This window comes from Maylandia zebra, linkage group LG20 (assembly GCF_041146795.1).
Source record: "Maylandia zebra isolate NMK-2024a linkage group LG20, Mzebra_GT3a, whole genome shotgun sequence".
NCBI classification, from domain to species: Eukaryota; Metazoa; Chordata; class Actinopteri; order Cichliformes; family Cichlidae; genus Maylandia; species Maylandia zebra.
The window spans coordinates 22,129,998-22,144,754 of NC_135186.1; the positions used below are offsets into that span (position 1 = coordinate 22,129,998).

Sequence of the window (14,757 nt, forward strand, 5' to 3'; positions counted from 1 at the left end):
CACTGAGCCACAGCTTTCTGACATTGCTTTTATTCTGAAATGCCATCTGTAAAAATTATACATCAAGCCTATGGAACTCTGGTAGTTCACAGTTTGTTTACAGTGTGATTTATTTCATAACAAAGTCTCATAAAAACAAATATACGTACATATCCGATAGGTAAAGAAGCACTTGATGCTACAACACAAACCGTATGTCATGTAGTCTAATATACTGTGTCACTTGTTTGTTTGTTTGTTTGTTTTAGACCCTAAAGGGTGCTTGCCCTCTTTGGATGAAACAATCCCCGATGTCGTCCCACGCTGAGCAATTTCATGTTAAATGAAAAGTATGTACAGATACAAAAAGTGTGAACAAAAACATGTTCCAAAATAACCTCGGGTTGAATGAGCGTCAGTGCTGCTTTTCACATTTGTTGCTGTGAACAGGGCAGCTAGCACATTTCTAAAATAAACTGCAAGCATGAAGTCAGAGTTTGTGATGCAGGAAAAAAAAAAGCAGCATGAAGACGGCACAATGGGAAAATAAGGTTGATTTGATTTACGATTAAGGCCTAGGCAAGCACCCTGCAGCAAAACTGCAGTTTTTCGTACCCCAAAAAAAACAAACAATGAACAGTCTCAACGCTTCACTGAATCGTGTCTCAGCTTAGTCGATAAGAGTCCAAACCCAACCCCCACCTGATCAACATCTGCCAAGTTTGCAGTCTCAAACACACTTTTTTCTCCCTCTTCTTCTGCTTCCACACATCCACCCCTCTCTTTTTTTCCTTCCCACCCCTTCCTTTACCCCCATCACAGCAGGCAGTTGGAAAAAACATGGCAGCAAAACGCTGTCAGCCTGAACGCCTACACTGCCACCTCCACTCCTGCACCTCAGTGTCTACTTTCTCCTGAAGGGAAAATGGCGGAGGGGAGAATAGTGGAGAGTTGTAGTGGAGATCTAGACAAAACTGGAGAAGGAGAGAAGGGAGTGGGCGGCTGGGTGGGTGGATTTTGGCGGGGGCGGGGGGGCTGCTATAGCGTCCATCTCATGTAGGCGGTTTGGGGGATGTGGGGTGTCATGCCCACCTCGAGGGGTGTAAGCGGTAAGGAGAGACAGAGAGAGGGAGAGATGGGTGGGGGGGGAGTAAGGAGGGGTGGGTGGAGGTGGCTCCAAGATCCATTTCCTTCCAGTGATCTTGTTACAAACGCATCTGCCGTCTTTTAGTCAGGCTCCCGGAACAAAGACCACCTGCGATGTCAACTCCATCCTCGCACAAAAAGGCCTCTTCAATCAGTTCCTGTTGCAATTAAAAAAAGAAGAAGAAAGAATTTAAAAAAAAAAGCGGAAAAAGAAATTAAAAATCTGTCACCCTGACAACACGCTCCAGAAAACACGTCTGAATTTCCTTCATTGCTACACAGTGTGCTGGAGTTACACACGCACTGGTTTGAAACACAAACCTGCCACAGCATGCCTCATTACTCATAATTATGATGAATGTGTGTGTTTGTATATTCTATCTTAGCGCTTCTGTATCACCTGAGTGACGATCATAAACATTTAGGTGTGTTTAATTATCACCTTTTAACACCTAAACCCTGCCACGAATAAAATTAATTGTTACGGAGGCGCAAATAATATTTTCATAATGAAACACCTTCTGCTTCTGCTTTTAGAAGTTCTGCAGCTTTTCTTTAGGTGTTTAATTGCTCAAATCAGGATATTTGGTCAGACCCTGCAGGGAGAGCTTACGCTCACGCTGATGAAGATTACCTTTAGTAGCATTCACAGTCTCGTCAGCGTTTGCGTCCTCTGCTTCTGATGCGACACTGCACACCGATGCCTCCGTTTTCTCCTCCATCCCACCTCCTGCCTGCGACTCCGGAGGGGAGGATCCTGTTGTAGGTGGCTCTGCAGCCACACCCGGTGCAACCGGTCGCGTTCCTGTTGTATGAGCAGCGGCACTGGCGGCGGCAGTTTGTTGCAAAGACGCCTTAGTGGTAAACCAGTGTCGCACCAAGTCTGTTGTCAAACTGCTACTCTGAGCAAGTTCCTGCAACTGTGCATACAGAAGGGGAATCAAGAGGAAGGTTCACGGTTATTTGAGGTGCAAAGTGGACACTTAGATGACACATTTCACCTTTTCATACTCATACCTGTTTGCAACCCAGTTCTTTTAGAATTTAGACAGTTTTCCTTTAATGACATGTTATTGAAAATACCCTCAATATATTGCAATAATATTACATCTTACACTAGTCTAAAACGTCTTATTTGATTTTCAATGAACTCTAAAGTTTTAATATCATTTTTATATCATAGTTGCATATACATGTACATATTTAGTTCATATTTATTTAGGAATCAATGAAAATCTGAAGACAGATGCTGATGCTAAATGGCAACAATTATATTAAGGCCAAAAAAAAAAAAAAAAAAGGATCAAATTTGAAGATTTTTTGCAATTTGAAAATGTTCATCAAAGATCCTGATGTTCACAGGAGCCTGCAGCTCAGTTTACGTGACTCGTGAACACAAGTGTAAATTTGAACAAAAATGTTATGTTGTAATAATGAAACTCTTCAAGTAGCACTGCTTGCTTCTGTTCACACAATGCCATTTTTTTCATCTCTTTCACTTTTTTGTCAAAGCTCTTTAAAGCTACTTACAGAGATGGAGAGAGCAACACGATCAAATTTTAGCCACATGTGCAAAAATAAAAAAATAAAAAATAAAAAACTGGTGCACTTGTAGCTATGACTTTGTTTTAGTTCCTCCTGACACCAAGAACGAGTTCTGAGAGAGATCGAGAGGTCTCACTCCTGTCCAGACAGGACATGAAGAATGCATTAAAAAAATGAATGAATAAATAAATTTTTATTGCAATTTAGAAACAGGCTGGATTAGTTGTTCACTAAAACGTACGTGGATTGAAATCGATTTGCAAATGCTACTAGGTGACACACTGACAGATTAATAGAAAGGAATGCATGTGTCAGAGTGGCTTCAGAGACATTTACATATATTTACTTATAAAATAAGATATAATCCACACACTGCTTTGTTGGTGAACTGTATCCAGAATTACATCACATGATACCGTTGTATCCTGCATTTCCTTTTCTTGGTTTGGAATAAATGCATTTTACTTCATGTAAAAGTAAAATGACCACGAAACAAATAAACAAAAGCATCAATTAGCCAACATGTTTTTTTCTTCTAAAAAGCACAAGCTCGAGCCCTCCTGAGGTATGACCCCAGTTCTACCAATCAAATTCCAACAGACCCTTGAATGCATCCAACATTTTCACTGTTTGCAACCCAAAACCTTCCTTATGACCTCACAACATCTCCAATCAAGCACATAATCCCATATCCACTTCCTGGATTATATACAGGAGTGTATAGAAAAATGAGTGGGGTTAATTTTGTTTGAAGTGTGTTGCCAGAAAAACATGTAAATTAAAATATATAAAGCAATACTTTTGCCTTCGCAGGTCAACACTGAAAGAATTGATGGGAAAATAACACTTTAATCATGAGTAAACCACACACACCAACCAGAGGAGATGATTTGCTAAAATAGCGAATGCCCCTAACATTGATATAACAGGAAGTGAGTCAGGGTTTTTCTATCACATATGAGGTTTCAGTTATTTACACCTAAAATCCCCAAAATATCTATCTAATGCAACAGAAGCATTTTGAAAGTGGAACTCTAAAAGCCTAGTGTGACTTTCAGGAGTGACATGCCTGTATAATTAGAGGATATGCTGTCAGCTTTTATAAAAGCAATAGTACAGAGAAATCGTTTGATTCTCAGGTTCCTGTGTTTCTCAGCTACTGAGCTATAAAAAAAATGTTTGGTGCTGTTGATACCTGTGAGTCTTCCAGCCTTCCGTGGACGTCAAGGTGAGCCTGGAGGACGTGCACATTCCCCTTCTGTAGGTCTTCCTCCAGAGCCATGTTCTGGTACGACTCCAGCCACTTCAGCTGCCCATTCTTCTGCACATAACGGCAATCTCCGAACCAGCGCACCACTTCAGGCCTGGGCAGCCCAGTGCTTGAGATGAGTTCATCGTACTGAGTGGCGCTGGGCCACTGGGTCCGAGCGTAAACTTGTTTCAGCAGATGCAGCTGGTCCGCTGTCTTCTTACCTCGGACGCCTGTGGGTTTGGGGGAGTGAGCTGGTTTGGGTGTTGGCGTGGAGGTCTGCGATGTTTTGGGGGTGGCAGATGAGGCAGGACCCAGGGAGGATGCGGCCGTACTATCCAGCCCTTCGCTCTCAGTTTTCCCATTGGCCTCTGTCACCTTCAGCATCTTCAGATTTATTTTAATAGGGTTGACTTTTGGTTCCCCTGAACTTTCATCTCTCTGCCTCTCTTCTCCATCAACCCCGATATCCTCACCCTCCTCCTCCTCTCGCATTGCCCGCTCAGCCTCCTCTTTCTTTTTCTCAGCTGCCACTCTCTTCCTCCTCTCAGCAAACCAGCCGTGGATTTCTCTTCTGGTCATCTTGGTCTCAGACCGCAGTCTATCCACTTCCTCGCCTGATGGGTCTGAGTTCTGGGAAAAGCTGCCCTCTAGGGCTTTAACCTAACATAATAAACGCAAGTTAATTATTAGTATCGTCTTTTTTTCAATGAAGACAAAGAACTGGCATGTGTGAGATATTTGATTAATGATTTTGTTATTCAAGTTAAAAATAAAACTAGCATCTGTAACAGTTCAGACAGAGTGAGATATTTAAAGACATCATCTTTGTAGTTTAAAAAACAAAACAAAACTCTGAATACCTCATTTTACAATTTTTCAAGCCTTCCAAGACCAAAAACTAATTCACTTATTCATCTTATAAGCTGTGCATGGAAAGAAAATAAAACATATCCTCTTTTAGGTTTGAACTTTACTGTTTACATTTCACTTGCACATTCAAGATTGTTGTGGTAGTAGCAGCTAATGTAGATGAAGTCTACACCCCCGGAGACACACTATTTATCTAATTTTGTGCAGCTCCATCTGGAGCCACAAAAGTAAACTCTTACAAATAGAAAGCTGATCTCCCCTGCATTTATAAACAGACTTTGATGTGGAAATCCACAGAACTGAGTAATCACGACAAAAAACAGTGAGGAAACCTGGCCACCTGCTAAGCTTATTACACTTATATTACACAGGAAGCTGGCGTAGTAAGGCCTCACCTGGTGGGGTTCTCTCTCCTTGTAGCGGATGGCTGTGAAATCAGGTGACGGTGGCCTGGGGAGTCGGCGGGAAGGTGTGGTGGGAGAGGTGGGTGTCTGTGATGATGCAGATGGGCTCAGGGGTGCAGCGCTGTGTTGGGGAGTTTTCGCACCAGAGTTGTTGCTACTTTCTGACAGATCGATGGGGTTGGCACTGCCAGCGGCGCTTGTTCCTGGCGTACTCGGACTGCTGCCCGTTCCGGGTGTGGTGGCGGGTTTAGTCTGCGGTCCTGAGCCGGCACGTGTACCTTTCAGGTTGCGAAAGTGGTAGCGCCGGTCACTAAACCACTTGCGAACTTCTCGCACTGTGAGCCCCGTCAACGCAATGAGCCGGTCCACCTCCTCCTGGTCGGGAAACTGGCACACCTGAAAACTGTCCTTTAGGGCATTGAGCTGCTCCTGAGACTTTTTGCCTTTGTAAAAGCTGGGATCCAGGAAGGGGTTGACGGGCGTCCTGGATCCCAGCGTGCTGCTCGAAGCAGATGCAGGGGATGGGGAAGAAGACTTGGAGGCAGGGGAAGAAGCCTCCTCCATCTTCATGGGTGGGGAGTCACTGGCAGAGGGGTCGACGTCATCTGCGCTTGTCTCACTATTTTTGCTGCTGCTCCCATTAGCATCTTTGCTCTTCGGTAAACTGTTGCCATTGACGGTTTTGATGTCTGTGATGTTTTTGCTTTCTGTGGTTACTTTGTTGTCACTCTGCAGCACGCTGGTGTTGTTGGCATTGCTGACATCTGTGTTCTTGGCATTTACATGCCCAGTTGCATCACCGTTGCCCTTATCGCTGGAGTCAACATTACCGCTGCTGTCTTTACCATTGACACTGCTCGCCTTAGCATTACTATGACTACTGCTTCCCAAGCTGAGGTTGATCACGCTAGTTTGACTGCTGCTAAGAGCACTGCTAGTGCCCCCTCCCCCACTCCTACTACTATTACAGCTGCTAATGATATTCGTTCCTGTGCTGCTGCTTCCCACTGACCCCACCACCATGCTCACGCCTTTGTCTGCCACCAGGGCCGCTGCAGGTCGGGCCTGCATCATAGGCCGCGCTGCTGCCTGGGGCTTAGGTGTGACAGCTAGGGCAACAGGAGTACTGTTAACCTGGATACCGTTTGTCATGACCGGCTGTGTGACGATTACCCCTCCTTGGCCAACGAGAGACCCCTGCAGGATGTGAGGGATCCCTGTGGCCCCAAGCGATGCAGGCAGGACTGTGATGGTTTGCTGGGCTGGGCTGTGGTGACTCTGTGGCTGGTTGTGAGAGTTGGAAGGTGCCGTTTGAATTATGGTGTTGAACATCTTCCTCCTGGCCTCCTCTATCTCTTCAGGAGACCAGCTGATGCCTTGCTTCAGTCTCTGGGCTGTGAACCAGATCTTGATCTGCTCTTCTGGGAACTTTGTGACCACAGTCAGGTAGCAGAGCTCAGCTTTCGTGGGGTACGGAAATTTGCTGAAGGAGGTCTTCAGGAAGGAAGAGGAATCCATGGAGGCACTGTAGGTAGGGATGCTGCTCAAAGGAATCATTACCTGAGAGAGAAAGGTTGAATATCAGCCACTGATTTTACATTTAAAAATTCATAAGATTTGGATAGAAAGAATTACCTTTGGGAGATTTTCTGAGGAGGAAGTTGAGGAACTGGAGGAAATATTTGAGGAGGCGGTGACTGGCGCAGAATGATGAAGGTTTCTGTTTTGAACTACTGAAACCACCTGGAAAAAAAAAACATTCAAGAATCAGAACAAGTGACTCCAATAAAAATTTTTTTTTTTTTTAAACATGTTTTATCTAAAAAAAACCCCAGGAGAAATAAAAACTGACATTTACCTGTGTGATTGGTGTCTTTAACATGGGTAATGCTCCTGAGCCATTCACTATCTGGATTGCTGAAGGAAGTGTGACCTTAGTTGTTCCATTGTGGACAATCGTAGGAACATGGGCGACTGTTACTGAGGCAGTTTCTTTTCTCTCAGTCTCTCTAGATGCAGAGATAGTGTGTGGGTCTGAGGACGCCTCATCGGAGACTGGGTGAGACACCACAATCCGTTTAGGCTCCGATTTGCCCTTCAGCATCCGCATAATTGGGGTTTTAGTGATAGAAATCTCACTGTCCTTCCCGCTCTCTGGCCCAGCCACCAGATGTTGCTCCACCACCAGCCTCCTGTCTCTCTTTCTCAGCCGCAGAGTGGTGTTCAATGTGCTGGGGTGAACCCTGGCGTTGTGCAATGCTAGGCCCTCAAACTTGGGTGCTGAAACCCCACAGCTGACACAAAAGAAGCTGGGGTCAGCACGGAAGTCTGGGTGCCCGGAGTAGACGTGATCCAAAAATAAGTTAAGGTCATGCGTTTCGAAATTACAAGGCTTACATGTGTAACTGCCTGCACCATCTTTGACTGCATCCCCCGCCTCTGGTTTGGAAGACTCTCCAGGGTCTAAGGGGCTCTGTGTGTCACTGCCAGAAACCCTTGGCTGACGGAGAGCAGGAGAGTCCTGCTCAACCTCCTCTAAGGGGCGAATAATCTTGCTAGGTATCATACAGGGAGTGGACGACTTCCTTTTGCTGGCCATGGTGTGAAAAAAAAATGGGGCTGGGGGTGGGAGGAGTGGTCAAATGGCTGAGAGTGAGGTGTGAAAAAGAATATGGGTTTCTCGTTGACTATAGACCAGGCATGGGGGAAGGGGGGTGGCGGGTCTTGTCCGTGGGTCCACTTGTGGTTATCACTTGAGTTTTTCGGGAAATCCTGCAAAAAGAGAGTGAAACACTGATTAGTTTGTCAATCACCAGCCAACAGTTTAGTCAAGTGGTTTGGTGAGTTACAAACACACAAAAGAGAGAAAATTTACATTTTAAGTGCAAATGAGTTGGGCGACTGAGAGCAAATGAAATATCTTACTCAGCGCAGCAAAACCCAGGTCCATCTCAGCAGAGGAAAACACATCATTGCTGACACCGTTTCCAGGTAAAATGCCAACAGCACAGGTAATAAAGGACACCTCGTGGAAAGATTGAGCTCGAGCGCTTTAAAATCCACAGATCTTGCTGCTCAAAACCTCTGATCAGAGAAACCCAGGGCTGTCTCTCTTATGAAGGCCTACACACAAGCTCACTCTGCATCTTCACTGATGGCTTGTAGAGAGAGCTCCTGTCCTACCCCCTTCTTTCCCCTCCCCCCACACAACTCGGTCTCACTTCCCCTCTTTCAGACACACCCCCAACAGAGAGGGCACATTCTGGTTTTTTTTTTAATCCAGGGCCTCTGTAGTTTAACTGAATATCTTTATTTAAATTCCTACAGCAATATAGTGCACGTAACATCTGGGCAGTTGAGCAGTTCAGATGAACAGATGTTCTGCGGAAAAATGGCTCCATCCTAACAATGGTACACACTGTACAGACAGGAATCACACCTATATAAGAATTCAAATCTTAAAACCTTCACAACACCTCTTAGATTCTTTGTCTCCATTAAGAAAAAAAAAGCTTCGTCTTTTCCCTCTCCTTCCTTCCTTTGCACAGAGAGGTAGTGATGCAGTACTAGAGGACAGCTCTAGGGCAATTACTCTCCCAGTCACTCTGCCCTGACATGACACCTCATGCGCAGAGCAGCAAAAGCTCAACAAAGTTCAGCGGCTTAGAGAAACACAACAGGAAAATGCTTAAAATCTCACCCAGTCCAGCCCAGATACTTCACAAACACATCCAGTTTTCACATTTCAGCGCTCAAAAGCTTAAACCCTTTCGTGCATGCAAGCAGAACAACTCCATGCTCATATTAAACTTGGCTGGGGGGTGAGGGGGTGGTATACCTTCAGATGCTTAGCCTCATTGTGCACGAGGCTGTTCACTTATGACAAGGTGAGCAGCAAGCTCGATGTCTCCATTCGACAAATCCGCTAATGATGAATGTCCTCTTTCTAAAGTGCCCACAGACACATTAGCAGATCTTCGATTTGCCATAGAAAAGATCACAGTACACTAATTCAAAACCCAGTTAACTATTGCAGGACGAGGGCTCCAACTGTGACCGAGCACAGGTATGCAGAGTTGACTCTCCTGCACTCAGAAGCCTATGACAACCCAGACAGAGGCGGCAAAAGCAAGTTAAAGTTCCCATCATCTGCTGTCTGCCTTAGTACTGCTAATAGTAAAATGTTTTCTGAGCAGTCTCTGAAAACATTGCTGGACTCAAAACAAATAGTATCTTCTTTGTTTATTGTATTTTATTTTTTTGAACAGTAAGACTGCTCCCCTCTCTTTGGATCTGAATGTGAGGGGTTAACAGGCAAATTAAGTTTGCTACTGTGGAAGGAACGTGATGCCCCTTGTCCCCCACCCCGCGTGCACCAACTTGGGCTGTTGTGCACCCCTTCGACTCCCCCTGCCATTGGGTTCTGCATCAGGGGGCACCACTCTGCCAAGGCTGGCTGGTCACATGACCGACACAAAGGCTTATGGGTGGGCAGTCTCAACCATCAATCACGTGGTTCTGCTGGGTGCGGATGGCAGGCGAGAGGAGAGGGACAGCGAATGGGAAAGGACGGTGGGGGATGGGCGAGTCGGTATGGGGTGAGGAGAGTTGTTAACTATCGTTGAGGAAGCACTGAGGTGTTTCAGTGAGGAATTTTCCTACCCGATACCCCCCTCCAACTAGCCTGCCCAACCCTGCCTTCCCCCGCGCTTCAAAGCCCCCTTCTAGCTCCAAACTACAATCACAGTCCTTCCCTCTCCTCCCTCCCTGCTGCACTGCAAAAGCCCAGAACATTCAGCCAGCGGACATAACCTGGAGTCCTGCTTCAGCGCCTGCATGTGGCGTGCACACCCGGGCAGTCAGCAGGCATGTGCAAAATAATCACTAACACTAAGACACCCAGCAAAACACAATGTCAGAGCTGCTAAGTATGTAATCCTATTTCCACGACTGATCAAAAGCTGCAAACACTGACTGACAGACAGCAACTACCAACTTTACACATCACACTGTGATGGGCCTGTGAAAAATCAAAAACCACATCTGTGCGAACACAACTCCAGATAAGCCCTGGGCCTCAGCGAATGCGAAAGCAACCAGCAGAGACGCAGAGGCCTCTCTCACTCTCTTTCACACACACATACAGCCGCACACAGATGAGCATCAAAACAGCACAAGCCCGAGCTATAATTGGCGAGTCGAAATGGGCAGCTCATGCCAGGATCAGATGAGCTCTCTGTTGACTCATGGGTGTGAGCGCATCAGCTGAAAACTTTTCATTTGAATGCCGCACATGCGTTGACTGACCATGCAGGGGACCGTGGGTTCGTGTCTGTTATATGTGTGTGTCAGCATTTGCATGTGTTGGTTTCCTGTGAGATTGAGAGTAAAGGGGGTGGGGGGTAGGAGTGGGGTGCGTGTGAGCTCTTGGTGAGTGTGTGTATGTGTGTGTGTGGCGTGTGGGGGAGGCTGGCTAAATGCCTCTGTGTGAGGCTTGTTTATCGAGGTAGTCAGGCTGCAATTTTTCCTGTGTGTGAGAGTCAGAGAGCTCTCCCAGTGACACACAAAGACATTATTTTTGACCTCACGGTTCATAACCTGTATTATTCTTAATGTCATCATTGGCTCAACAAGGCGTGACCTCCTTTCATCCGGTGGCCTGACTCTCCTCTAGGCTGGGGATGGATCCTCTGAGCACAGACCAATAATAGCTCTCTCTCGCACGCACACCTTTGTATAGCTTCACACAAACTAAACTAGTCATCTCGTCACCTCGCTGAGAATGCAGGTGTAACACTGATGTGTGCGTGTAACAAATGTTCTCCCAGTAGGATGACGAAAAGGTGTACAGCACAGGCAGCTTTCTCTTAGTTTCCTCGCTCTTCCTCGTCTTCTTCACCCTCACTCCCCCTCCCTTTCTCCAACAGCCTCTGCACCCTCTGCTTCCCCTCCCTCCGCTTCCTCCTCTCAGAGCAAGTTTGGCCCAGGGAGACAGGTCGGCAGCGCCACTGGTGTGTTACTGTCCCCATGGCAACCACCTCCTACCCCCTCTTTCTCTCTCCTACCAGCTCATTTCTCTGAAGTACACGCATGTGGGTAAACACGCACACGTCTCCTATGCCATCCAGTCTCTGGCTCTAGTGGGGCTTGTTTGTTCCACACGCCCCTGTCAGTGGTATTTGGAGAGTCCCTGCCCTGCTCCTATTTCAGTGCCTCCCTCACGCAGTGTTCATGTCTCCCTGGTAGGTGTGGTCGCCGTCGCCAAGGCACACTACTCTCCAAAGCTGATGGCGTCTCTTCCTGTTAACTCAGTGTCTGTGAGTCTTGGTTCAGGCATCTGCCCGGGCTACTGCTCTGGGGGCTCCTGTGTTTCAGCCTACAGGGCCCTAAAGTCACGCAGGGCTCCTGTAGTCACTGTAGGCAATGCAGCCATGAGCGCATAAACAGGCCTGGCCTATCTGCCAGATGCTATCCTTTCAGGAGATGACAACCTCTCGCCCCTGTGCGTTTTCCCCAAGCCCACCCTCAAAAAAATAAATAAAAATCCTACGCTGTTTTGTTCTGCCTCAAAACAAACAAACAAAAAACGACTTAAGCTGCTAACCTTCTCTCATCAATCATTTTCAGGGTCTTGTTCGCTCATACACCCCTGCTCTCGAACAACCCACCATTAGAAATGCTCACAGGTTCTCTGCAGCCCAACTTCTTTCCACTCCCTCTTCGGCTCGCACACAATGCAGGCAACAATCAGAGCGCCTCTGAGCCTCAGTGACAGCGCAGTGTCATTTTCATGTGATCCTGAGTCTCAGGTCAAGGGAGCGTGTGGCTGTGTGGGTTGTGCACGGCCGCATTGCTGTGGCCGCTGCCGGTGCATGCGTTAAAATTGGGTTGCTGAGAGGGGAGGGAGAGAAAAATGGCGGAGCACCATGCCTCTGTGCTGTCCAACCTAAAATGGCTGACATCACAAGCTGTTAACCAACCAAGCAGAGCCAAGAGGCTGCTGCCGCTGCTGACCCAGACCTGAATGCTGTGGCTGTGCGAGTGGCTTACTCTGCTCTTCCCCAACAACGTGAAAAGGCTCTTCAGTAGCAGATGACTCCTGTTTTTGATTTTTTTTGTGTGGCCATACTTGGTAGAGATCTGTAAATAAACTGTCTTACATGGGTCTGCAGGCACAGATGTGATGGGAAGTCATTACCTACAGACTGACACCCTCCAAGAATTGTTCAGCTTTATTAAATCATCAGCACAACATTTAATACTTAACAAGGGTTGCCAGTAAAGCATTTAAAAAGTTGTCTAAAATATGCAAAGGCACCATGGATTTTAAATAAGCGACGTACTGATTAATCCTTCCACACAAAGCCACTCAACCTGTGTCAGCTACTAACCTAAATCTGAGGAAGAGAAAGGGAGGAGAAAGGAGGGAGGGAAACAGGGCCCAGGAGGTGGAGGTGGTAGTGATGATGATGGCAGAAGAGGAGGGGGGTAGAGTGTACTATTGACTGAAATCTACAGCCATCAGCACACCAGCACAAAGAAATACAGCAAGATAGTAACAACAATAACAATACTAATCATCACCTACAGCTCCCCTCACAGCTGATCCACGTGTGATCTGAGCAGCAGTGTGGAAAACCTGGCCCGTTTCTAAAAGTGTAAAAAGGTGAGCTGGATTAAGCTAAGTGTCCGTGCCTGGGACTCACGTGGACATCAGACACAAATTAGCGGTGTGGGAAATCTTTGCTCTAATCCCTGCAGTCAAACTCACTCATGACAACAGTGAAATAACAAATAAGACAAGTGGCTGCTAGAGAACAACAACAACAAACTCAGCTGGTGGAAGAAAAGAAAAAGGTGTGATTTTCATTTAAAACCAAGGTCCACACACATAGATTTTTCAAGCTAAATTAAAAAAAAAATTTAAATAGATGGTTCATATATGATGGAAGTGACTGGGACTTTTAAAAATGACTCCCAAACTTCATTCATAGCACGGATTGACGGATTGGAAGAAATTTTGGAAATTCAGCGCATTGTTTACAGGACATATTACAGGATTTTTTCCGGGTAAGCGGGTGGGGGCTACAGTGCACCCTGACAACATCTAATTGGCGCTAATTTGGTGATTAATCGGCGATATTCCGCGAAAATAGGAGGTACAATAAGAGTCTGCGCTGCAATGTTTCGGTCCCTGAGCGCAGCAGCGTCAGATATTTCCGAAAAATGATGCGTGTTCATCTTCCGCTCAAGTTAGGCGGAGTGAGCCCCAACTTAAAGGGCTTGTCTGCATTATAGGTTTGAACACTACGACCAATTCATACCGGAGAGAGAGGAAAAAAGGTAAGCCGTGCCCCCCTCCAAGCTTTTAAAAAAACTACTCTCTCTACCACCCCCCCAGGTTGGCTGTCGCCATTTTAAGCAGGCGACATGCAGCTGGCCAGCGCCGCTGAGCCACAAGCCCGTAAAGGTAAGACAGCTCGCGCACAAGTTTAGGAAAGGTGAACACTTAAGTAAATGCGTATCAGTGAAGCACACTCACCTCGCTTCGTCGGAGCTCAGCGTATGCATCGCAGGTATTAAAAAGTTTACACTGGTGCGGGTTCAGTGGAGCCAGACACGGACGGGGTCGGCTTTGGGCTTCTCTGATGGTAACTTATAGGTGTAAGGACCCCTCTGACAATCGGCCGCTGATAATAATAAACGTGACTGGAGCCGGACCGGTCCCCCCTCCCTCTCACAACAACAACGGCCCCTCTCTTATTTTTTTGCGCTTGTTTATTTCGAGTGGCTCTGTGTTACAGCAGGCAGTGAAAGGGGAGGAAAATACGACGGACGTACCGAGGGAAGAGGCAGACACGTGACGCCGACGTCACTGACGGTGGAATTGGCGTGAGAGCTCGAGCTCCGCCGAGCACAGAGTATGAAGTGACTCACGTATCCCGTACTGACTTTGACCCCCTACGCCCCCTTCCTCACCCAGCAACACCATCACCCCACCCCACCCCATCCCATCCTATCTACACAGGTGGGGGGTCCGTGTTTGAGGTTTTGAAAGGGTCACAGCACCGTTAACCGTGCACGGTAACGGTTACAACACATCACACCTGTCCCCCCCCCCCCCCTCTCCTCTCCCCTCCCAGGTGGGCTAGCCGCTCTTAAAGAGATAGAGCCAAACGGGTGCGTGGCAAAAGGTTAATAAAGACGCACAATAAATATGAATCTGCTCTTAAAGCTCCATTCAAACATATTAAACACCCACTACAGTTAGATGTGTTTTAGTCCACGTGACCTTTTAGCTGTAATTACGCAAATCTCAGTTTACATAGCCTGCAATTTATGGATTTCACTGAGCGGGCAGTTATCTGTGCTGTGAGAGTGGCGAGCTTTGAAGCTGAGTGGACAAATATTTAAATTTGCCGGGTGACCACTCAAATGACAGTTTATTAAGTACAGGTGAGGTAAAAGCTAATTTCTTTTCGTCAGGCTGCTGTATAGTCTTCCTTTGTTCACAACAATGACTATAATAATAATGACTTTGACTTTGCCACCAGCTTTGAC

General features: G+C 46.6%; 1 protein-coding gene across 3 annotated transcripts; it reads right to left on the reverse strand.

The window, feature by feature from the left end:
• Positions 1–14: 14 nt before the first annotated feature.
• Positions 15–14,185, reverse strand: zhx3b (zinc fingers and homeoboxes 3b). 3 transcript variants are annotated; one of them, XM_004545973.6, is made up of 7 exons: positions 14,038–14,185; positions 7,055–7,968; positions 6,832–6,939; positions 5,188–6,756; positions 3,866–4,582; positions 1,760–2,045; positions 15–1,283 (listed from the first exon to the last, which is right to left on the reverse strand). In XM_004545973.6, exons 2-7 carry the CDS (start codon positions 7,793–7,795, stop codon positions 1,273–1,275), a joined length of 3,432 nt encoding a protein of 1,143 aa, XP_004546030.1. In that variant the 5' UTR covers positions 7,796–7,968; positions 14,038–14,185; the 3' UTR covers positions 15–1,272. The 3 variants fall into 3 exon arrangements, with proteins under 3 accessions (XP_004546030.1, XP_004546029.1, XP_076734949.1); XM_004545972.3 differs by lacking the exon at positions 14,038–14,185 and adding an exon at positions 13,739–14,028; XM_076878834.1 differs by lacking the exon at positions 14,038–14,185 and adding an exon at positions 8,122–8,335.
• Positions 14,186–14,757: the final 572 nt, after the last annotated feature.

Bases quoted from the DNA above. Each gene is read 5' to 3' on its own strand.
- zhx3b (XM_004545973.6), bottom strand. From the start codon at position 7,795: ATGGCCAGCAAAAGGAAGTCGTCCACTCCCTGTATGATACCTAGCAAG. The intron at 6,940-7,054 runs GTAAATGTCAGT...TTTTTTTTCCAG, and splicing joins TAAAGACACCAATCACACAG to GTGGTTTCAGTAGTTCAAAA. The intron at 2,046-3,865 runs GTATCAACAGCA...CTGTATGCACAG, and splicing joins GAAGGCTGGAAGACTCACAG to TTGCAGGAACTTGCTCAGAG.